At 36.0% G+C, this 24413-nt stretch overlaps 3 protein-coding genes, 1 long non-coding RNA gene and 1 pseudogene across 4 annotated transcripts; 4 read left to right on the forward strand and 1 right to left on the reverse strand.

The window, feature by feature from the left end:
* The first annotated feature begins 1613 nt into the window (after window positions 1-1613).
* On the forward strand, window positions 1614-4833 carry LOC108823657 (plant UBX domain-containing protein 8). Its single transcript, XM_018596912.2, has 11 exons — window positions 1614-1794; window positions 2114-2175; window positions 2279-2765; window positions 2857-2943; window positions 3007-3134; window positions 3263-3446; window positions 3586-3762; window positions 3848-4012; window positions 4176-4319; window positions 4409-4465; window positions 4572-4833. Exons 1-11 carry the CDS (start codon window positions 1711-1713, stop codon window positions 4677-4679), a joined length of 1683 nt encoding a protein of 560 aa, XP_018452414.2. The 5' UTR covers window positions 1614-1710; the 3' UTR covers window positions 4680-4833.
* Window positions 4834-5839: 1006 nt separating this feature from the next.
* LOC108833321 (zinc finger BED domain-containing protein RICESLEEPER 2-like) lies at window positions 5840-8246 on the forward strand. Its single transcript, XM_056994877.1, has 7 exons — window positions 5840-5990; window positions 6040-6260; window positions 6334-6484; window positions 6607-6832; window positions 6880-7188; window positions 7264-8129; window positions 8218-8246. The coding sequence occupies exons 1-7, from the start codon at window positions 5840-5842 to the stop codon at window positions 8244-8246; spliced, it is 1953 nt and encodes a 650-aa protein (XP_056850857.1).
* Window positions 8247-9978: 1732 nt separating this feature from the next.
* Window positions 9979-10732, forward strand: LOC108833320 (uncharacterized protein At1g43920, Chloroplastic-like; annotated as a pseudogene).
* Window positions 10733-15019: 4287 nt separating this feature from the next.
* LOC130499587 (uncharacterized) lies at window positions 15020-16071 on the reverse strand. Its single transcript, XR_008938477.1, has 2 exons — window positions 15817-16071; window positions 15020-15341 (listed from the first exon to the last, which is right to left on the reverse strand). It is a non-coding gene; the product is annotated as an uncharacterized LOC130499587 (long non-coding RNA).
* Window positions 16072-16246: 175 nt separating this feature from the next.
* On the forward strand, window positions 16247-18747 carry LOC108826396 (uncharacterized). Its single transcript, XM_018599782.2, has 3 exons — window positions 16247-17182; window positions 17908-18031; window positions 18133-18747. The coding sequence occupies exons 1-3, from the start codon at window positions 16358-16360 to the stop codon at window positions 18630-18632; spliced, it is 1449 nt and encodes a 482-aa protein (XP_018455284.2). The 5' UTR covers window positions 16247-16357; the 3' UTR covers window positions 18633-18747.
* The last annotated feature ends 5666 nt before the right edge of the window (window positions 18748-24413 follow it).

Raw genomic sequence — 24413 nt, forward strand, 5'->3', positions numbered from 1 at the left:
TTAATTTTCTTATTTGCATTTGTGTTGGTTGTTGTCTTAGATGTGTAAATATATTTGATTAAGATTATGTATGACTTAAGATATATTGTGCTTAAAATGACATAAAAATAAACTTAAGTGTCTGATTCCAAATTTACATAAATTAATATAACGATAATATTCTAAAGTCTCATGCATATAAATAAACTTAAAAACAACTAAATTTTAACAGTTGGTTAATATGTTTTGACTTTTGAGTCATCCTATAATTTACCTTTATAAAATAAATTATTATTATAAAATTATATATTCGTATTATAGGTTAAATCTATGATATTAGATATACTTTGGACGATTCAAGTCACTTATATTGTGAGTATATTGAGTTAGATATGTTCTTTCAAACTCAAACTAAAATATAATTATTTTTATTATAATTAAGTAAAATAAAATTAACTTATTTATCGTTTAAATGTGCATTTATTTTTATAATATTTATCAAATTATATGTTGATTTCTTTAAACAATATATTAGAAAAAGCGATGGTCCCTAATACATTTTTGGAAACTCACTAATTATAATTATTAAAATATTTTATAAATTCTAAATAATTTTATGACTTAAATTTACTAAATGATAAACTGAAAATTATTTTAAATAATCTTAAAAATGAGAATTCCCATCTGCTTTGGTATTTTGATTATAGTTATATTAAGTTCCACAAACATAAAAATTTAAAGCAAATTACATTTTATGCTATTTAAAAATACTTTTAATGGAAGATTTTTATTTTGTGAACTTTCTTTTTTTAATGAAATCATATTATATATATACATATATTTTCGTTTTAATTTTTTTTTAACTTTACTTATGTTATTTGGAAGAATTTAAAAAGGAAACTAAATAATAAATTCAATAATAATATATAAATGTAATATTTTTAATCTATTAAGGGTATCACTGTAATCAACCATTGTGAGAGCTAACGTGAGCGACACATAGGAAACTGACTTCTCAAATAATAATATAGAGATTCGTGATAAACAAGTGCATCAACGACTAAAACGTGATTTGGTTGAACATATATGGAGTAAATTTGGACGTGATCAACACAACAACTAAACGTCGATGCGACTTTTAGTAATCTTTATTTTCATGTTTTTGTGTTGTTATTTTAAAATCTATTTTTAAAATGTTATGTTTAACTTTGTTTAATTTAATAAATAAATTTTATCTTTTTAAAAAAATTGTTTAATTTAAATTTAATATTTTTTTATTGTTAAGAACTTTAATTAAAGAAACTACCTATAAATGAAAATAATTAAGTGTACTTAATAATGTATCTTAGCTTAATGATAATAATTAAAAAATCACTAAAGCCCACTTAAGATATAATTAAGGTATCTACCTATATCTCGTAATGATGATGATGATAAATAGTAAATACTAAGTTGAGCAAAAATGTATTTATCAGTTTTTAAATATGTAAAAACAATTATTCTTGAACTTATAGTTAGCGTAGAAGTTAGAACAACAAATTTACACTTCAGTTTTATTCTCCATAACGATCCCAAAGAAAAAAAGCCCAAAGAGACCTTAAAAAGGTTAAAACGACGAGTTTCGCCGATCGAAATCCCATTCACATCTCTTTTCCCCTGCCTCACTCCAACAAACTATTCCTCCCAGAAGAAGAAGGAAACCTCTCTCTCTCTCAGATCTTCGTCTCTCTCATGGCGTCACCGAATCAGGAAGCAATCGACACTTTCATCAGCATCACCGGCGCTTCTGAAGCCGTCGCCCTTCAGAAACTCCAGGTTATTTTCCGATTCGAATCACTCATCTCGATTCCATGTTTCTCTTGATTGTCTTCATATATGATTTTATCAAAGCTTATCTAGTGATTGATTATCGGCGGATGTCTTTAGTTTGATCCCTGATTGATGGTTAGGGTTAGGGTTGTAATCCAAGTTATCAGATGGTCTAACCGAGTTTCTAGGTGGTTTATATGAGAGCTGATTGTAGATATGCTTGTTTCGATTTAGTGAAGTTTTTTGGTGTTGATATGTAACGTCTTAGTGGAGTTTCTTTGGCATAACAGCTTAACAATCATATCTTACTTTTTGTTATTTCCAGGAGCATCGTGGTGATCTTAATCAAGCTATGAATGCATATTTCAACGAGGGAGATAGAAATACGTATTGCCATCCATTCATCCATCTCTCCCCCCCCCCCCCCCCGTGATTTTATCTTCTGAGAATTTTTAATCATAATTTCGTGTGTCTTCTTTCTTATGATCAGAGTACGTGAAGCACCAGTGAATATCCCTGAAGACGATGATGCAATGGATATAGACGATGTGATTCCTCCGGCTGCACAATCTCTTCTCAATGCTGCTAGAACCGGAGCTCCCTTTTCGCTTCTTGATTCGGACTTTGCTAGAAGTATCTTTGATAGGGATCCCCTCATGCCACGCCCTCCTTCCTTTGTTAGTCATCCCAGAGAGGTTAGGCAGATACCCATTGAGGTTAAGGATAGCACTGGTGGTGGCTCATCTCGTGATGCTCCTACTATTGAGGATGTTACAGAAACGGCACATGTTCTTGGTCCGGCTACCCAAGGGACGGTTATTATAGACGAAGAGAGCGATGATGATGATGTTCCTTTTGCACCTACTAGCAGAAGTAGGCATGTTATACCTCCTGCACCCAATAATATTCAAGATTACACTGAGGTAGAAGAAGAGATGTTCCGAGCTGCCATTGAGGCCTCAAAGATGGAGGCTGAGGTAAGCTCTTCTTTTTTATAAAGAGGATTGGCAGTATTTGGGTTTGTTTTCTTGTTTATCTTGGCTTATCGAAATTTCAATTGTTTTACAGGGGTTAAGTAATCCTCTACCTGAAGAGAGGCCGTCTCGCATGGGGGATGATGATGACATAGCAAAAGCAGTTACAATGTCATTGAAGGTATGTGGTTGTTTCTTCTCTCTTCCATTTCCTTTTGTTCTCTTCTAATATAAATGAGTGCAGTCAGCGGAGGAAGAAGTTTTGCGCAATCAAGGGTTTAAGGCCTCAACTTCAGAAACAGGAACTTCTGAAACTGCTGCTGCTGCTGCTGCTGCACAAGGACCTGAAAATACCCAATCCCTGAACGGAAGGTTTGTTGGTTATTCCTTTGTTTTATCTCAGAGCACAATATCTCCAGTTGCAAAAACTTCTGCGGTTTGTTTACTGGTGTTTGTTAAAAAAGTGAGGCCTGATAAAATGTAGTTTTTATATTGTCTAGAGTGGCTGCACCTAGCTCACCATTTGAGGATGACTCTGATGATGTCGATGAGGAGCCTCTTTATCGTCACAGGCCAAGACGTGTGGCATCTGGAACTCTAGCCCCACCTAACGATGACCGTTCCCGGAGTAGGAGTCCTGAAGAAGATATTCCAGTGGATAGTGGCAATAGGTTTCCTTCTGAGGTATCAATAATATCTGTTAGTCTTTCTTACACAGTGATCAGATCAAACTAGCATACAAGTATTACGTTACGCTTGAGAGTCCTAGATTATTAGCTAGTATTTTACCATTACTGATACTCTCTTTGTATATATGCTCAAGTGGGGAGGCATTTCGTCTGAGGAACATGATGAAGCTGTCATGCTCGAAGCAGCCATGTTTGGTGGCATTCCTGAAACCGGATATAATCATCTTCCATTCCTACCTCCTCAACAGAGGGCACCACCACGTCCACCATCGCCTTCATTGACAGCTCAGAGGTTGATACGTGAACAGCAGGTTAGGCAAACAGTTACTGGCTGCTTGACTTATCGAGGGTTTATGTTGGTGATAATAAAACTTCGTGAGCTGCTACATGGTGCAGGATGATGAGTATCTTGCATCCCTGCAAGCTGACCGAGATAGAGAGCTGCAATCCATTAGAGATGCTGAGGCACGTCAGTTAGCGGAAGAAGCAGCTAGGAAGGCTTTTCTGGAGGAAGAAAAGAAAAAAGAGGAAGAAGCTCAGAGAAAACTTGAGGAGGAACAGGTACGTCTTTCTAAGGCGTAAAACAAGTTTTTCTTGATTCTTGGTTGTGGTTGGTGACCGGGACTCGTGTATGATTAACTAAACCACGTGCACGTTGATCTTAGTGTCGGCGGTTCTTATGTTATTGATTACAGTTTTTTTAAACTTCTGAATGTTGTTGCAGGAGCTAGAGAGGGAACTAAATGCAAAAGAAGCTTCTCTGCCTAAGGAACCACAAGCAGACGAAGAGAATGCTATTACCCTTCTAGTCAGGATGCCTGATGGAACTCGACATGGCCGACGATTCCTCAGATCCGACAAACTCCAAGTGAGTTTCCCCAAAATTTATTTTCACTTTGCTATTTCAACTTCTCAAATTATATACTGAAATTACCATCCATGGCACTCTTCTTGCAGTCTCTTTTCGATTTCATAGACATTGCAAGAGTGGTGAAACCCAGGACTTACCGACTGGTAAAATCTTTGTGCATTTTTATCAATAAAATCTCTCATAAAGATGATGTTGTTAACTGACATAGTGCTTGACCGGTGCTGCCCTTGATGGTGTTATTTGAAACAGGTGAGGCCTTACCCTCGGCATGCGTTTGGGGATGGAGAAAGCGAGTCGACTCTGAAGGATCTTGGATTGAGCAGCAAGCAAGAAGCATTGTTTCTTGAGCTTATCTGAGCAAAATGTTTAATTTCTTAAATATATCAGACTTTCTGCTTAGAACCTCGTTTAATTTTTAAGTTATGTGGTTTATCTTTCTTTCTGTACAAGAACAAAGTATATTTGTTGGGAGGGATTATAAGTTTTCAAACAATACGTCGGTTTAGTTGTATATGCCTTTACATCGTCTGCAGAAAAAAACACGCCAAAGCAGAGTGACTTGTGACTTGTAAGAGAGATAGATACCAAACATTAACGGTGAGAACCATCTTGAGTCACGTTTAGACCATCTCCTAGGCCTGGGCAAAAACCCCGTACCCCAAACCCCAAGTCGAACCCGCCCCGATAAAACCGGTTCGGATCGGTTTCGGATCCTCGTCAATAACCGAATGGAGCCAATAAATTGAGAATGTCGGGTTATGAGTCGGTTCGGGTTTAAACCGAGACACCGATTGATTATACCCGAGAACCGTAAATCATTCAACCCTAACTTCCTTTTCGATTTTCATTTTGCGTGAGCACAAATGAGAATCTTTCCCAAATCTCTAACATCTTTCCTAAATCTCGATTCCCCTATATTTTCTCACTGAATTTGTTTCCTAACTTCGATTATCGAATATCTCCATCGATTCTCCAAACTGATTTGATTCTTCGACTGAAACCGAAACCCTAAGTACCACGATCCTATAAATGGGTCTTCTTTCTTCATCGTCTCTTCCATCACAAAGCTCTAGCTCTAGTAATCAATCAAAATCTTTGATTCAAAGGTACTCCTTATTCAGATTATTCTATGCTTATCTCAAAGTTTATTGCTTTCGGGTTTTTGGTTTTCGGTTCTGTTTTATGGGAAATCAAGTTTTATGTTTTTTTCTTTTGAGTTCATTTAACTGTCTTGTACAATGATCTTAGCTTTGTTTCGTCTTAATCGAACATCACGATTTTTCTTACATTTTTTTTATGCATAGTTGCTGTCTTGTTCGATGTTCTTAGTTTTAAATGTTGTTTTTATTTACTCATGTCTTCATATATCGTAATGAGTCATGACTAGTAGATGTTCTTTTTACTTGCTCTTGTTCGAGTTCTTTCTTATACGACTAGTAGATGCTTTTGTCTTAAGATTATCTATGCTTTGGTTTGTTTGATGTTACTGACTGGATATGGTTTTCATTTTCGTGCAGATGGTTTCGTCATCCTCCAACATCGCACGCTCTGTTGAAGAAACAACGGATGTTGAAATGCAATTTGAAGAAGAGTTCCAAGGGAATTCCAAAGCTGCTAACGCAACATATGGTGGAAGCATTACACCAGAACCAAGGACAGTCGTGACAAGTGCATCTGTCACACTGTCAGAAGGTGTTCTCCTGTGCTAGCAAATCAGGAACGTTAAACCTCCAGAAACATTTGACGATCTGCAAGGAGTACCAGTCATGGTTAGCCAGTCAAGCGAACGATCAAACGGAGATTAACAATGAGGGCAATCTGAAGTCAGCAAGGGTCGCAGAGCCGGTTTTCAGAGAAGCCTCTAACGAGCTTATTGTGCTAGCCGAGTTGCCTCTTTCATTTATTGAAAGTGTGGCTTGGAAAACCTTCTGCAACAAGGTAATATTGTATAACCTCTTCTCCGTTTACATTCTTTAATATAAGTCTAACTTTTCTTCTCTTATCTTGCAAGGTTAACCTTTACAAGCCTCACTCGAGGAGGACTGCTACACGAGACATTGTTGAGATGTACGTGAAGAAGAAGACAGCTTTGAAGAACATGCTTCGCACAACGAAGCAGAGAGTGTCACTCACTACTGACATTTGGGTTTCCCAAGTTACTGGTAATGGTTTCTCATTACTGATACATTTTCTTATTTTTTTGATCAAACTCGAGACATTATAATAGCTTTGTTACTACTGATTTAAATTATTATTAGTAACTTATTTTTTTCATGTTTAACAGGTGCTAGCTATATGGTAATAGCAGGCCATTTCATTGATGCTTCACGGCAGCTCAAGAAGCTTATTCTCAGCTTCAAGTACGTGATAGATCACAAAGGTCAGACCATCTCTAATGTCCTCTTAGAGTGTCTAGCTGAGTGGGGAATCGAGAGAGTCTTCTGCATCATCGTAGATAATGCTACGGCTAATACCTCTGCCATTAGGAGATTTCATTCGCAGTTAGAGAGGTTGGCCCTGATGCTCTAGTGTTAGACGGTAATTTCTTGCACATGAGATGCTCTGCGCATATCATTAATCTGATTGCTAAGGAGGGTTTGGCTGAGGTGGGAGAGAATATGTTAGCCATTAGGAATGCAATTCAGTATGTTCGTTCATCCACACCTAGGCTGAATGCGTTTGATCTGAGGGTCACTAGTGGGAGAATGAGCCGCGGTAGTTTGCCAATGGATATCAAGACCAGATGGAACTCAACCTTCCTCATGCTGTCTAGAGCCCTACAATTTAGAGCTGCATTTGATAGGATGGAAGCTGAGGATCGGCTCTATAATGAATACTTCCTGGAGATGGATAATGGTGTTAGGAGGTGTGGACCGCCTACTTCGAGAGACTAGAGTGTCGTGGACAAGCTGAAGAGATTTCTGGTAATCTTCTACAACAGCACGTTGGTCGTCTCTGCCTCCTCTAAGGTGAACTCGTACAAGTGCTATGGTGAGATAGTCACCATAGAGAGAAATCTCACTGCGCTGGCCAACAGTTTTGATCCGGAGCTGAAGGTTAAAGCATCAGAGATGTTGCATAAGTTTCTGAAGTACTGGGAGGGTATCAAGGGGGTCAACAAGATGCTGATCTTAGCCACAATTTTTGATCCCAGGAAGAAGATGCAATTCGCGAAGCTTTGCTTTGAGAAGTTGTATGAGAAGGACAGCTTGGAGTCGAAGGAAATGGTGCAGTCCGTTGGTGATATTCTCAAGTGCATGTTCACGGAGTACAACACTCGTTTCAGAGGGTCAACTGGACAGTCCTCTCAGTCCAATCAAGCACCATCTTCTCAGCCGAGTCAAGAGTCTCAAGATCAGGGGACATATAGAATGGCGCTGGTGGTTGAAGACTTCGGTTATGAGAGGATGGATTGTATGTACAATGAGCTGATTGCTGAAAAGGGAGAGGATACTCGTGATGAACTAGAAGTGTATTTGAAGGAGCCAGTTGAAAACCCAAACCTCATTCTTGGCGTTGACTTCGACGTTCTTTCTTGGTGGAAGCTTCACCATATTAAGTTCCATGTTCTGTCCGAAATGGCTAGAGATCTCCTCGCAATGCAAGTGTCCTCAGTGGCGTCTGAAAGTGCCTTTAGCACCAGTGGAAGGATCTTGGAGCCATATCGCAGCTGCTTAACACATTACATGACAGAGGTCCTCATGTGTACTGAGCAATGGATGCATGCTGACATCAAGCTGAGTGAGCAAGTGAGAACAAACGAGCAGATGCTTTCTGAGGTTGAGCTCCTTGATCGACTTGAGAAAGGTTTGAAATGCTTTTACTTTTGTTTCTTTTTCAATTACCGTTGCAATGTATGTGATGTCTAACTCCCTCTGTTTTGGTTCTGTTCCAGAGTTTCAAGCCCAGCGTGTTGAAGATTGAAGTTGCAGGTCCGTGGTGAAGGTTGAAGATGTGGTTGAAGTTGAAGTTGCAGGTCCCTCTGTTTTGGTTTTCTGTTTTGGTTTTCTTTTGATTTCATTGAATAATTTGTTTCTCAAGTTGTTTGGGTTTTGGTTTTAGTTTCTTTGAATTGTTTCTTTGAATTCTCTCATGTTCTGGTTTTTTCTTAATATCAATAAAGATGTTGCTTTCGTTTAAAGATTTTATGTTGCTTTGTGTGAATTGATGTCGTTTAACTGTAACAAAAAGATGTTTCTCCATCCTTACTTGCATTGCAAGTTATTAGTTATATAGACTTAAAATGGTTACATTGAGTACTAACGGGTAATATTAGAACCAAAAGTCCATTTGGGTCATAAACCCGTTAGTATTTCGGTTCCTACCAATAGCAAAAAAAAAATACCAATACCGATCCGAACCGAGGAACACCCGAACCGGTCCCGAACCGGTCCCGAACCGATTTTTAAATATTTCCGAATGGGGTTGGTTTTCTGCTACCAGTAACACCCGAACCCGATTAAAATGGAACCGAAAACCGAATGGTACCCCGGTTGCCCACCCCTACCATCTCCGATGTATTTCCCTATTTCTATCTCTAAAATAGAGGATCTCTAAAATAGAGATGTGTTTCTCTCCAATGTATTTCTCTATTTTCACCTCTAAAAAGAAATATTTTCAAAAGATTCTATTTTTATTTTACAACAATTATCTTTTATTTTTTAAAATTGCAAATCAACCCTATTCAAATTTACTTTTATAAGATTTTCATACATTTTTAACTTTGTTTAAACAAAAGTTTCACTAAAAAGATTGTTAGGTAAATCAAAAGTGTCATTTTATGTTTATAGAAACTGTATTTTCTTATAAAAATAATTGTTTAAGATATAATTATAAAAATTTAAAAATTAAAGGACTGTTTTGAAATAAATAAAAAATGCTAAATAGAGGAAAAAATATCATTCATCTATTATAAAAGTGGATATAGCAATGGGTTGGAGCACTTTTTACTCTATTATAACATTTGGAGGTGAATATAGCAATGTGTTGGAAATGCTCTTAAGCTTGTATTGATCCTGTTCATAGTTAAGGCCGGCTCAAACATTATAGGCACTGGAAAATAATAGTAAAATAGACACAACATATGAAAGATGCAGTTTATGATATTGTTGGCTTTTCTAAACATTTACCACTATGATCTATATCAATGGTAATATGTTCTTGTACTTATTCAGACACAAGCTTCTATTGAATTGGCACGGTTTTTGGATCTGCGATTATGGATTCAGTCAAGCCACTATCATCTAGTGAGAACTAAGAGTGACAAAGGTGAAAGGTGACAGTAAGACCAATACATGGAATCATAATGAGATATCAGAGAGTTGGTAAAGATGAAATAATTAGAAAGGGGAAATCGGCCAGAAAAACACTGAACTTTGCAGGAATTGCCAAAACAAACCTGGACATATTGGCTGACCAAAAAAACACTGAACTTTCTTTGACTTTTTCGGTTTATTAAGGACGGTACGATTGACTTTCCAGATTAGCACACCGTTAACAGGGTTAACAGATAATTACGACGTCGTTAATTTTGGGTGTTAAATCATACGACGTCGTGTCTGATTAAAGAAAAATGAATGAAACGACGTAGTTTCATTTAGAAATGTTATTAAAAATAGTGCTTCCATCGGGTATCGAACCTGTGTGCTCGAGTTAAATGGAACAGGTTTTTGCCACTGAGCTAGTGGACTTTACAATAAATTGACAAACATCATTCCTTATATTGGCTTTAATCCTAGTTAAATGAATAAAAAAGAAACGTCGTTTTCTCCTCATAAACCCTAAATTCCCAAATCATAAAATCAGAAGCTCCATTGACGAACAGAGCTCGATTCTCTTCCATTTCTTCCTTAAGAAGCTCGATTCTCTTCCATTTCTTCGAGTGTCACACGATGAGTTCGGGTTGTGAGGATTCGTCTGTGAATACGATGGGTATTCGTGGTATCCCAGAGCAATGCGGATGTGGTCGAAGAACTGGGATTTACACATCAAAAACGAAGGAAAATCCATGAAGAACTTTCTTTAGATGCCCAACATTTCGAAATGTAAGTGTTTAATTGTTTGTGTTTCTGTAACCTTGTTGTGTTCTGAAATGTAAAGCTTCAATGTCTAGGTAGTGAGAAATTTTCTGAACATAGATTGTGTTCATGATTTGTGTCCAGGATCACTTGTACAAATGGGTAGATGAAGCTGTCTACGAAGAGGTTCACGATGCATTGCCTAAAGTTGATTACTTTGCATCGGATTTGAGGAAGCTCAAAATGGAGATCGACAACCTCAAAAATGTGGAGGAACAGCTGAAAGAAGATGTCAAGAAGGCTACCAATGAAGTTAAGAAGCTGAATGTGATCATCAAAGTGGGTTTTCTAGTGGCATCAGTTTCATGTATTGTGTTCATCATGAGAAAATAAGCACTAGGAATGGGTTGTCTTTGAAATGAGTTATCTTTGAATATGTCTTGTGTTTGATTTGTGTGTTTTTGTAATTCTAATGGTTTCAAGACTCTTTATGTTATGGTTAATGTAAGAATTGTTTACTTCTTGATCATCAACACAACAAAACAGAACAAAAAGTAAAAGAAAAAGATAACATCACACAACCATCATCATTATTTTCTTTATCATTGTTTAAGAAAATAGCAAAGAGAGAGACAACATCACACAACCATCATCATTGTTTAAAAAAACAGCTAAACAAAAGAAAAAGAAGTACATCATCCATCATACAACAAAACATAAATCCGAGAGAGACAACATCACACAACAAACAAAAGAGTAGTTTTAAGAGAACCATCTTTCCCATGCTCCAGTCTGTGATGCTTGGGTAGATTGAGGAACTTCCCATCGTGATGCTTCAGTTTGTGAGGAGTGAGCTTGGGAAGCTTGTGATGAGTGAGGTTGTGAGGATTGAGCTTGGGAGGTTTGAGCTTGTGACTCTTCAAAATGTAGTCCCTGTATCATCCCAAATGAATTGTCAATAACCTCAAAAAATCTCAGAAACATTACTAATAGCTACAAAACTAAGAACCTTACCTGATATTTCCTTGGTCTGCCTCTTGGTTTCTTAGGTGAGCTCGGGACAAAAGCCTTCTGACATGTATTCTTGTAGTGCCCTTTTTCTTTGCAATTAGAGCATGTCATTATCCTGTTCGCACGGCTCAGCTTGGTAGTAGACACTGTCTCATTGGTTCCCTTCTTTCGATCATGGTTTTTAGGCCTACCAGGCTTGCCATTTCGATTAGGTGGTGGAATCACACCTAATCTATTGGTCTGAGGCCATTCTATCATCCCATTTAAAGGACTGATCCCATAACTGTAGGTTTCACGCCACTGGTTTGTTGTGTAGCAAGGAGCAACAAACTCAGAAAGCTTCCTTTTCGCACCAAGGATGACCTTAGCAGCATGGATGCATGGAATACCATTCATTTGCCAGCTTCGACATGCACAAGTCTCCCTCTCCAAACTCACAACATACGTCTGCTCTTGGTCCTCCACCTCAGTCTCTGGCCAATTGCCCAACGCAGTGTACACTCTTTAGACTTCTCCTCAACCCTGGCTAACTCTTTGTGTGTCTTCTCCGTGAACCTAGTCTTCCTGGCCGTAGCCATCTTAGTTAACACTGTCTTAACTCTCTGTTAACGGTGTGTTAATCTGGAAAGTCAATCGTAATTTTTTTAATATACTGAAAAAGTCAATGATAGTTCAGTGTTTTTTTTGGCCAGGCTCGAATACAGGTTTGTTTTGGCAATTCCTGCAAAGTTCAGTGTTTTTTTGGCCGATTTCCCAATTAGAAAGTGATTTTTTCTCTTAAATAGTTAAGTTTATGCAAAAAATAGAAAAAAGTAAAAGAGTGGAAGAGTTCTATTAGATCCCATGATCTTTCTTACTCAATGGCTCAAAACTGTCTTCAATTCTTGTTCCACCAGATAATTAATTAGTTACGTTTGTTATTTGTCATATAACATAGAAAACCAACTCAACTCATTCACAGTAGCATTTTCAACCCCTTATTTACAGAATAATCAAAAAGTATCTTTCTAACCTAAAGTCTCTGTTGTAAAATGCTTACCCAAAAAATATCACATTCTGCTACCAACTCTTAGAAATACATAGTATCTGCATAAATATTGAGTTTGTGATTAATAATAATCAAAAATTTCACCGAATGATTTCATCAAGCACTACTCTGAAATAAATAATATTTTCCTACTTTTAGCTGCAGTTACATTTATGTTTTAATTGGCTTTAAATATCTGTATATTACCAGTCACAAAGTCTACTCACAAAATACAAAACTGATTATGAACAAATCAGAACTTTTTGTAGTTTTCGATGTAATAGTTGGAATCTGGTAATAGAGATCTGGAAATTACCCAAATAAGTACATATTAAAAACATAAAACTGTTGTAAATAAGTAAATCTAATAGAAAAATATGTTGAGGAAAGGACGTAGAGGAGCCGTGCACACACACACGTGAGAGGCAAACACTGTAGTTTAGCCGCAAGAATCTCGTCCCCTGTTTTATTTCAAGGTCAACTTCTGGTCTCTCTCTTCCCCCTCTCTCTCTCTACTCATTTCTAAATCTTACTTATTAACTAGTGGTATTCCGGCGCTACGCGCCGGGTTCATATATCTTATTTAATAAATTCAAAATTATTTTTGATCAAACTGGTAGTGGTTAGTGACGGTAGTATAGTACTTTATTTTGAAGTTGATTAAATTAAAAAGAAAAAGCATAAGTGGTTTTTTAAGCATAAGTGGTGGTTTTACTGATCAATTATATTTTAACTTAACATATCGATTATATTTTTTGGGATTTTTTCAGAAAATTATAATTTAACATTCTGGACTTCCCAAAATCGAAGGAGACTCATCTATGGGACCATTTTGGTTAATTGATATATAATGGGTTTTTTGTGGCTTACATGTGCATAAATATGTTGACACTGCAACGGTTTTTAAGTTCTGTGTATCAAAGACACTCTCTACTCTCGGTTAGATTAATGCTATGCAGATCAATTCCAAGATATGTAAATAGCGTCTATTAATGTGTACAAACTATTTTAATTTAACATATCAATTATATTTTTTTGGGAATTTTTCAGAAAATTATATTCCTCAAAAAAATATTATCAAATATAATATTTTATCCACAGGATACTCTTAAACTGGCTATGACTGAATCTTTACTCTGGTCGGAAGCCCAACGAGCTTTAATACAGACAAATCAGGTTCCAGCGAGATCCGAGCCTGATTTACCGATTCGATCAGGACGATGGTGTTTTACGGATGGATCTTGGAAATCCGGAGATCCTTTCTCTGGGCATGGCTGGTATAGTACATTACCAGGCTTCGAAGGATTACTGGGTGCAAGAAATACGAGAGCAAGTCAATCACCTTTACATACGGAAGTGGAAGCTCTTATTTGGGCAATGGAATGTATGAGGAATTTAAGGCAGTATAATGTTACTTTTGCAACGGATTGTTCTCAATTGGTGAAGATGGTTTCGGAACCAGAAGAATGGCCGGCTTTTGCAAGCTACTTAGAGGACATCAGAAGTCTCAAGAGGAGTTTTCACAGCTCGGAGATTATCCATATATCAAGGACAAAAAACAAGAAGGCGGATGACTTAGCACGTGGTGTGAGGCAACAGATGTCGTTTACTGTCCATATGGATACAGAGCGCCCAAATTGGTTTACAGAGTCTATATGAGTCTGTAATCTTGTCGACAAAAAAAAAAATATAATATTTTATCATTAAAATTATCCAATTTTAAACATTAAAAATCATTTAAATATAATGGAAGACATGTCTAGATTTACAAACTATACTATTTGGATACGCATATATGTATGTTTATATGCAACTTTAGATAAATTTAAGACACTTATAATATTAACAAATTATATATATGTTACATACGGGTTATAGACCGTTGGGTTTATTGGTTTGACTATGGATTCGGGGTCGGATAAACAAATACTGTATCCATGTTCGATCTTATTTTGATTGTGTAGATGTTTTGAATATTGTAATTTAATTTGTTTAAATGTTTTTATTTTAGTTTGCATTAACAACAGTTCCATTTTTATTTGGTTTTCTTTTCCAGTTAATTGTAATTATCTTTCCATTCTTTGTTGTGTAGAAATATACAAAAGAATAACGTACGCATCTCTTCTTTGTCTAACCTAAGCCGCATTACCATCATTCATGTGAAGTGAAATAGAAAAAAAGAACAAAGGAGCTGAACATCTTCATGATGACGACGGAGTGCAATCAATGTAGCCTCTGGGAAGTAGAAAAACAGAGTTGTGTATGATCATTACAGGCATCATTTGTTTAGATATTCTGTGATTTTTTTGCTTAGAACTCAAAACTGGTTCTTATTATGGAAAACCAAAATCTTATTGTATAGAACAGAAGCAAAAATGTTGATATTGTTCTTTGTATCATACATATTCTTCTCCACGAAATACTGAACAAAATCATTAATGTATTTGAATCCAAAGATTTATAACCTAACAGCATCAGTGCTAAAGATAGACATAAAATTACAGAAAAATTGCAAACATTTCAATGAAACAACTGCAGAATCGTGTGAAGTTTATTATTAAGAAAAATTAACAAAAGACTCTTTGTGTTTTTTGCTTTTTATCTCTGCTCTAAGCCATTATTATTCTTTGATAGTGTCTCTCTCCACTTAATAAAGGTCTGCAGACATATGACAAAGGTTACATAAGGATCGCACAAATTAAAGTTTAATAGTTGGAAAGAACTAATTAAGAAACATGAACAACAACAAATATGTTTTGAGGGTACTGAAAATGCAAAACGTACATCTACAACTGAACCTTGAGTTCCATGATGTTTTTGGTCTTGGGAGGGCACGCCAAGTAAACCTTGAGCAACCTCTCTACAACCTCCAGCTGTGCGTTACCTTCAGCAGAAGCCTCCTCCACCTTTGATGGATCAGTGAGATAAGAAACAGACCTTGTTTTTGGTACAAAGCCTGCTTAGCTGCAATCAAGGTATAAGAAAAACAGATTAAAGGGAATGGAGGAAGAGGAACAGAGAAGAGGCTAAAGGCGCAAACTTTGACGTATGCCAAGATGATTTATAGACAGTGGAATTAGATTTGACCAAAACAAAAAAAAAGACAGAGGGATTAGATTAAAGCAAAAAGAACATAACTTTCCCCAGAAAATCAAACTATCGTGGAGATTCATTTATCAGCATTCAACCTCTAATATTAGAACAAAAGCTCCACTGAAAACTATGCAAAAAAGCAACAGAAACCAAAACTTAAAACGAAATCAATTAAATTCTTTAAAAACAACCTCTTCGCACAATCAAGAAGAAGGCTAAACTCCATAACATACCAAAGAAGCTAAAACTCCACTAAAACCTGTAGAATTTCAGCAATAACCAAAAGAGGCAAGAACATCCTACATAAAAGAGGATCCAATCAAATTCATCAAATTTGTATTCGTACGCAGAATTGTAATTAGCTCCCTCAAGTCAGTCAACAAAGGGGAGGGGGGGGGGGGAGAGCTTGGAAGTAATGCTTGACAGAGGTTGTCCTCTCTGATTTGATTTCGTAGCCGTTTCTCTTGCGTTCGCGAAGAGGGAACCAAGACGGCGGCGACGTCGAAGAACAAATCGCATACAATGAATGCGCGTGTAGTTTACGCAATTACACAGACATCAAAAGTAGGCTTACCGCGTGAGACACACAGACCAGTCTGATTGCGACAGGTGTCACTATTTGCCCCCCTCACAAATATGTCGTGGATAGCCTGAAGAGGTAGATTTCTCAACTTTATTGTATTAGATTATTCAATTCAATATTAGTCTACTTTATTTAGTAGATTCTGAGTTCAAATCTAAACAAATAAATAATTCAACAAACGTAACTTCAAATTTTCAAAATATTAATTATTAAAAAAATTAAAACCTCACATAGAAGCTTCTTTATTCTACTTGCACTATAAATCTTTCTTACACTCATCACTCAAACTCACGATCGACTTGTAATGGCGTCGATCACCTGTTCCTCTGATCAACGTCTCTCAACAAGCAAGAGACGTTTAAAGCCGTTGATGTTGAGAGATTACTTACTCGATGATCTCAGCTCTTGTTCATCCAACGGCTTCAAATCATTCCCACGTCGTCAACCCCCTCCTCCTTCCTCTTCATCTTCCACCGTTCGTCGTCTCCTTGACGCCGAGATGAAACGCTCAGGAATATTGATCCACAATCCGCGTCTCACCAGAAGAAGCCGTACGACTTGCGGAACGGCGATCAGTAACGCCGTTCATAAAGCTTCTACGGCGTTTCTTAACGCCGTTAAGCTTTTACCGTTCCATGCAACCGCTACGTCGTCAGGAGGGAAGGGAGATCAAAAACAACAACAAGAAGGCGGTTTCTCTAGAAACTTCTCTAAACGGCGCTTATGGAGAAAACCGGAAAGCCAATCTCGCCGTGAAGTAACCGTCATTGACTTCGGAGACGGAGAGATCCAATGGTGGAGATCCGCCGCGTTTTTCCCGGACGAAGAGAGTTTAGAACAGCCTTCCGATCTGTTTTCTCAAATCTCCACCGTCGCCGCCGACGAATCGACTTTCTCAGTCTCTGAAGATGCGGCCATTACCACCACCGCGAAGATTATCTCCGGTGATTCCTCGAGTTCCGGTAGCGAGTTTTTCACCAACTCGGCGGTTGTACAGTCTTCTTCTTCGTCCGAGGAAGTGTGGGAAGAAAACGAAGCCGTGGAAGACGGGAATGAGATCGGAGAGAGTTCAAACGCACGTGACTGTGACGGATCGTCTGTCAACCGCGACAGCCTGTGTAACAGAAAGGTTAGTTCGTTAAAACATCGTTTTCCTTCTTAACTGTACAACTGTACAGCGGGAATGCACTTGAATTTATTGTCTTTAAATAAATTAAAATAAAGAAAATAGTTCAGATATTGAAACTTGTCGGGGAACGCGTGCGAGTCACGTGTGGTGTAGGATTTAGATTAGCGATTAAGTCGAGGGCTGAGAGCCTGAGATGCTTCTCACGTAGCTTCTAATGCGGATTATACGGCACATGATCCCGCGAGAGTTCTTTTTTTTTCTTCTTCATGGTACTGGATGTACCGAATTATTTACTCTCGCTATTACACACTTCATAAGATACGCATATCTACGTACATTTACATTGTGGTACTTGCCATATTTAAGTATGAAGTTTTTAATTATCAGTTTCTCACCCATGTTCATTAGATTTACCAACTAATACATGAAATCTTTAGTTATTAAATATTCGATTTGATACTTTATAAAATCATTTTTTAAATACCAAAAATAAAATATCAATCAAGACAAGTTAGGATACGTTCATCATTAGTTTATTGCGGTATACAGAGATGGAGAGACATGACGTGGTCATGGGGTGGGTTGACTTTTGTCAATTTAATGTCACTATGATTTCTCACAATTCATTATTTTGGTTTTTGTTGAGACAATTTTTTGTTTGGTTATTTTTGTAACGTTTAGTGATATATGCGAGTCAGAGTTGATTTAATTTGAATGTTTTTTAGGAATGTGTGAATGAAGAAAAAGAACAATTCAGTCCAGTATCAATTTTGGAATGCCCTTTTGAAGATGATGAAGATGAAGATGATAAAGAGGATGAAATCACTGGACTTATTTCCCACCAAAATGGTAACGTTGTCAAAAGGCTATTTATCAATATTTAACAAATCTTTGTGTATTACAAGAGAAAATATGATTTTGTAACTGACTTTACAAACTCATATTGGCAGATACATACAAGAAAAGTATACGAAAAAGCAGGAGAATAAATGGTTTGGTACGGTTTGAGCCAATAGAATTGGAGAAGCGCATAGAGAAGTATGTCGAGAGTGAAGAAGATGAGTACTCCTATAACGTGCTAGAAACAGAAGAGGACGAATCAGAAAACCGAGCAAACCACTTGTTTGCTCTTGTGAAATCAAGAATCGGCGAAACAAACAACATACTAGCTTCTAATGTAGCTGATAATATATTGTTAGATTATCTTCAAGAAGATAACATTGGAGCAAAAGAAGAGACATTAATGGTAAAGAAAGTAGAAGATTGGGTGATGGATAGACAAGAAGAGATGTTTATGAGTTGGGAAGTGAGGGAGAAGAGAGAGGTTTATGTGAAGGAAATGAAATGGGGTTGCATTAATGGAGATGAGAAAGAGAATGTGGTTGAAGAGTTGGCTAATAGTTTCTTCACTTTCTTGGTGGATGAATTCATCTTCGACCTAGCTTCGTGATGATGATTAAAGGTTTTTTTGGGAAGTTAAGATTTTGATTTTTTAAAGATTAGATATCACAATGTATTAGATATATGTTATCTCGGAATAAGACAGTATGTAGTTTTGACATAGAGTTAATTGGCATCCATACTCATAACTGATACCGTAATTAGAGTTTTGCACCTGAAATGACATTATTAATTTTATTCCGAATTTAACTCTACTTCCTCATTGCACCTTAAACTGGTTGTGTCAGCATTTCAGGCTACTAGATGTGTCAGCATGTTGTCAGTTAGTTGTGTTAGTGTGTATGTAAGCCTTCTACCTCTCTCTTCTTATCCTTGTGTCTCCTTTTATCCTGATCTATCTTTCTCTATTTAATTTCTTATAAGAAAAAAAATATTTATAAAACCTACATATCAAGAAAAATCAACGAAAAGCTGACCATTATACATACACACTTTCATCTTTTCTCACTTAAATTTGTTTCTCATTCTCTTGTATTTCTTTGTTATCTAAGACAAAAATTTGTAGATAAACATGTAGTGAAGTTGAAGAAGAAATCAAAGACAATATCATAGTTGAATCTCTGTCATTTCAATACAAAGTAAATCAAAGGCACTTATTTATTATTTTATTTGCTATTTTTACTTAACAATCTGAAAGCTTTTATTCTCAGATGGAAGAAGTTATACTACATCAAGCTTATGTTTGTTAGCTGATAAATTAGTTGATACATGGTTTTGACTTGATACAATTTTTTTCGATAAATGATTTGTTACATGGTACATGTTATGTTAGCGGATATAAAATTTGATAACAAATCATTGATAAATATTTTATTATCTGATAAATGATTTGTTGCATGATACATCTTTTGTTAGCTGATATATAGTTTGGTATCAAAAAATTTAACTAAAGAGATAACTGATTTTCATAGCCCTAGATGTTACCATAATTAGAGAACTACCTCTAATAATAAAAAGCGGGGTATAATGCTAATATAGGTTGGAGGTACTTACACACCTATTAGATAGGCTGGTACATTGCACCAGCTATGCCTGAAAAAAGAGAGTAGAAAATAGGGTATTTTCGGAATGAAAATGAGTTTAAGAAAGAGAGACATAGAATGCTAATATAGGTTTGACACATATATTCATCTTAACTTATTTGTGAGACTTTATTATTCACAATACCACATTTAGTTTCCACCAGATAATTGGTCGACCAATGGTTCTAAAACATACATTATTGCTAATTATAAGTTTTGCCGCTAACATTTATTTTACCATATAACATAATGTAATATTGTTAACTATAAAGTTATGCTTCTAACATTTTTTTTATCGTTTAACATTGAGTATATGTATTGTTTAAAATATCGTTTATGTATCAATGTAATAGTTCATTTATATATTTAAACATTGATATAATTCATCAATACATAACAAAAAAATGTTAGATATTGATATATAGTTTATTAATATATAATATAGAAATGGTTATTAAAAACAGAAAATGTGTGGTTTAGAATTGTTCTAGCTATAAACCATCATCAGTCTATTCAATCTGACACACTTTTTGCAGCCTGAATGGAGGCCCCACTCTGAATATAATAATCAGAAAATAAAATTTTAGTAGTAGAGTGATTGTGCTGATAACGTGTTATAATTATAGTATATTGTTTATTTTATGTTACGTAAAATGTGTATGTTATATATAGTATGGATATCATAATTATAATATATAGAAAACTTACGTAAAATAAAAGAAGAAATAAGTTGTATACCAAGAGAAAAAAGATAAATTATTATCAATCGGAAGGGGCAACATAAAATGATCGCATTACATCTTCTTATATAGAAAGAAAATTCGACAATTGTTACTGTAACTAAAGAATGATGTGGACTCCATATTAAGTTTCACACGAAAGTGTTTCTGACTTTTGTAACAAAAACCCAAACATTGCGAGAACTCAAACGTTGCTTGCCTACAGAGAAAGAAGAAGAAACATTGCATTTTTGAGTTTTGTTAGTTAGTTGTGAGTCCCAATTTATTATTTACACTATCTCTTATCTAGTTTTTTCATTTCTTTCTTTCGAAAACTCTTCTTCCTAAAGCTTTTAAGAATCAAAGTGGGATTCCAAGACTTATGCTTCATGTTGCTCTGTTCAGGGACGCCACTCGACGGAGGATAAATTATCGAATGTATAATGGTGATTGTAAATTATATTAAACTATTTGTATACTCTTCAGAGCACCGCCTTCATCCTCAACCTCGCCAGAACCAGGAACCACATCGCCGTCACCCGCTTCGGCTTCGTCGACCTTATCTTCCTCACCCTCTCCAACTACATGATCTCGCCCCTCGGGTTCTCCGAAATACAGCGTAAGCGTGCAGTCAGATTGGAACTGAGAGATGATCGAGTTGAACTAAGAACCAACAGAGTCCCGTCTATGAAAGAAACACGTCGACTTTCCTCGATCAAAATCGACGTCGCCGGAGAACCCAAATACACCGGCTTACCCGCCAAATGAACTGATGTAACCGAAATTCCATCGAAACGATCGGGAACCAAAAAGATCAATCTCGAAACGGCTGGAACGAGGAAGCCCCAGTCTACACATTTCATTCAACATTACTGCCTATGACCATTTAATGTTAGATTAGTGGGGGTTGACGTTGAACTTTGTATTGTTATGGATTTTTATTGTTGTCTTTTATGTGGATTTATTTATGTTTTGAATGAATTAAATTTATGGTAATCTATTTTGTATCATGTTATTTACTTAGATAGTCAATAGCATGTGAATACCTATGATGCTGTTACATAGTTTCATTGCGTAAACGTATATTCATACAAGATGGATAGTAAAATAAAAAGGATATTAAAACTGAACAAGAAAACCGAGACAAAGTAGAAACAAAGCAATAAAAAACAGAACATTAATAAGAACAGAGCAATGAGAGAGACATAAATATGTTTATTCAGATTTAACTTATTTTAATACATTTATCATCTTCTTCCCCTTACACTTAGATCTAGTGACCATAAGACTTGGAAGAAGAAACTTACAGAGAGAAGGTTAGATACCAAAGCTAAAAGGCTTTAGAAAAATTAATTTTCAGAATAGCCAAAACAGTTTCATCAATTTCCATCTTAGGCTGAACATCTTCTTCCATAGGTAACTTGTTTAAATCCAATTGCTGAACTGAGTGTGTTTCATAGATTCTTTTCACATTTCTTGATTTGCTTTCTTTGTCTTCCTTTTGTTCTTCTTTTATTTTTTCTTTTCGAACTATTTGGATAAGAAATGGTTTGATCACAACCTTAAACGTTGAGAAGTAAGAAAAACAAATTTGAGAAAGATTGAATATTTAATAAAAGAGGTAATAAAAAATAGGTAATTAATGTTGTTTGACTTGATTGCAAACTCTGTGGATGTTGGAAAAATCAAAACGTGTACCAGCTTCATTCTACTATTTTTAATTAATAATTTTATTAGTTTTGCATGGAAAATTACAAAACATATTATAAACTGAAACAAAAAACAAATCCAAAACATCTTACATAAAAAAAGGAGGAAGTAGATTTTTTAAAAGTTAAACGACGACGGTTTTGGATTTCGATCTCAGCTTTATTCTTCGTTCTCGTCTCAGATGATCTGAGATTTTTTATCACTCGAGGAGTTCAATCAACATCTCAGCTTCTTTCTTTGATCTCGTCGCCATCACTCGTGGGCTTCGTCTTCGATCTCGTTGAAGGGTTTTAACATCTCAGCTTCGTCTTCGATCTCGTTGAAGGGTTTCAACATCTCAGCTTCTTTCTTCGATCTTCTTCGGTTTCAACATCTCAGGTTCGTTTTGATTCTTCTCTATCTTTTAGCTTTGGATTCCTTTCCGATCATAGGATTAGATCATTGAAATCTGCTTCTGGGTTTTGTGATTGCTGCTTATAGAAAATGATTCATAAATAGAAATCTGCTTCGGTTTCAACATCTAGATGTCATAAATTGAAATCTGCTTCTGGGTTTTGTGATTGCTGCTTATAGAAAACAATTCCCTGTAAATTGTAATTGTAAACTTGGATGTGATTCCTTCATTGTTGGTAGTCAAAAGCTAAACTAAAGGAAGTTTAATCTGCACGTTTTCATGTTCTTAGCTTCTGGGTTTTGATCATTTTGCTTATTCTCTCCGTGATAACTTTTCGTTTTGTGTCTGCAACACAGTGTTGCTATTCTCTGAAAGCTGGTAACTTCACGAATGGTTGTATATTGATTTTTATGTAGGAACACTTGCTTTAAACACCATGAGTGTCAAAACACTTGAAGTGAAAATGCATATGCACACGTTTATGGCTTGGAAATTGGACCCAAGAGTGTCTGAGCTTGTGGAATCCACATGTTTTCGGTGGATTTTGAAAATCAAAAATGGTCTTTATAGGCAAGACAATAATCTTCTTAGTGCCCTTGTCTCGATGTATGATGAGAGTCGAGATCATTTCGTCATTGGGAATCCTAAGATGGATATTGATTTTGGTCTAGAAGATGTTTTATATATTACAGGTCTTCCAATTGACGGAAATTAGGTACTTATCTTTTCTTTTACTTCAACATATCTTTAGTTTTAGTTATCGATTTCTAAAGCCCAATTTGAATACAGGTTTCAGGACATGAGAGTCAAAACATCATGGGTACACTCATTAGGCATTTTAAGATAAATCAAGAGAAGGCTGAGTCATTAATGATGAACTCCCGTAACAGTATTAATCTCTCAAGATTGAAGTCTGAATTTGAGACGGTACCACAAGAGGAGGATATTGACTTAGAGCCTTATTTCAAGGCTTATCTCCTCTTTTTGTTGAGACAAGTCATTATCCCAAACAATAATAGCTCTTATTCTCCCATGTACCTTCCACTGCTTGGATTGAATGATGTCAACCACTATGCTTGGGGAGCAACTATGTTGGCGAATATGAAAGAATCTCTAAGAAAAGTGAAGGAGGTTGGGAAATTCACAAGCTTATGTGGTTTTTCGTATGCTCTCACGGTAAGATCTTTAAAAAACAAAAGGTAATTAATATAATTCATAATAAATCAGTGATGTACAATGACAATTATTGTTCTTTATCTTTTTCTTACAGGTATTTGCATTAGAGCGTTTCCATGCCTTAGAGAAAGATGTGGATCATCACCTCTATATTCTCTACCATCCAGATTTCCCTTGATTTTGGGGTGGATGGAGGCGTTGTGTAAACCGAATAAAGACACGAAGAATGTAAAGCATGTGGAATACTACCAAAAGAAGCTTCAAAACATGAAAGAAAACAGCGTAAGACCTTAAACTCTTGTTTCTGTTTTTAAATACATATAAATTGAATATATATCGTTATAAATTGAATATATACTGTTTATTCGTTTTTAACTAATATTTCACTAAATAATTTCATAGGTTGTGTGGCAGCCTTACAAGAATCGTGACCTTATACTATCGGAGACGTATGTTTCTCAGTTGCCTATGGTCTTTTCACGCACATCATGTTCGTGCTTCAATGAGTGTGCATATAATCGTCCAGATGTATGTTTTAAGCAACTAGGAAAGGAGAAGTCGCATGTCAAAACATCGTTTCCAAAGATGAAGAAACCGAAGAAATTGAAACTAAGCAAACACAAAGACAAAGATTAGAAATGTGTCAACAATTACTACAAATTCGTTGCTGAGGAGTGGACTAAGCGATATGAAAATTTTATCTGTGAAATTGCTCGAGATGAGGTGACGAGTGTTCCTGAGGTGAGTTG

Source organism: Raphanus sativus, chromosome 9 (genome assembly GCF_000801105.2).
Source record: "Raphanus sativus cultivar WK10039 chromosome 9, ASM80110v3, whole genome shotgun sequence".
In the NCBI taxonomy this organism is placed as follows: Eukaryota; Viridiplantae; Streptophyta; class Magnoliopsida; order Brassicales; family Brassicaceae; genus Raphanus; species Raphanus sativus.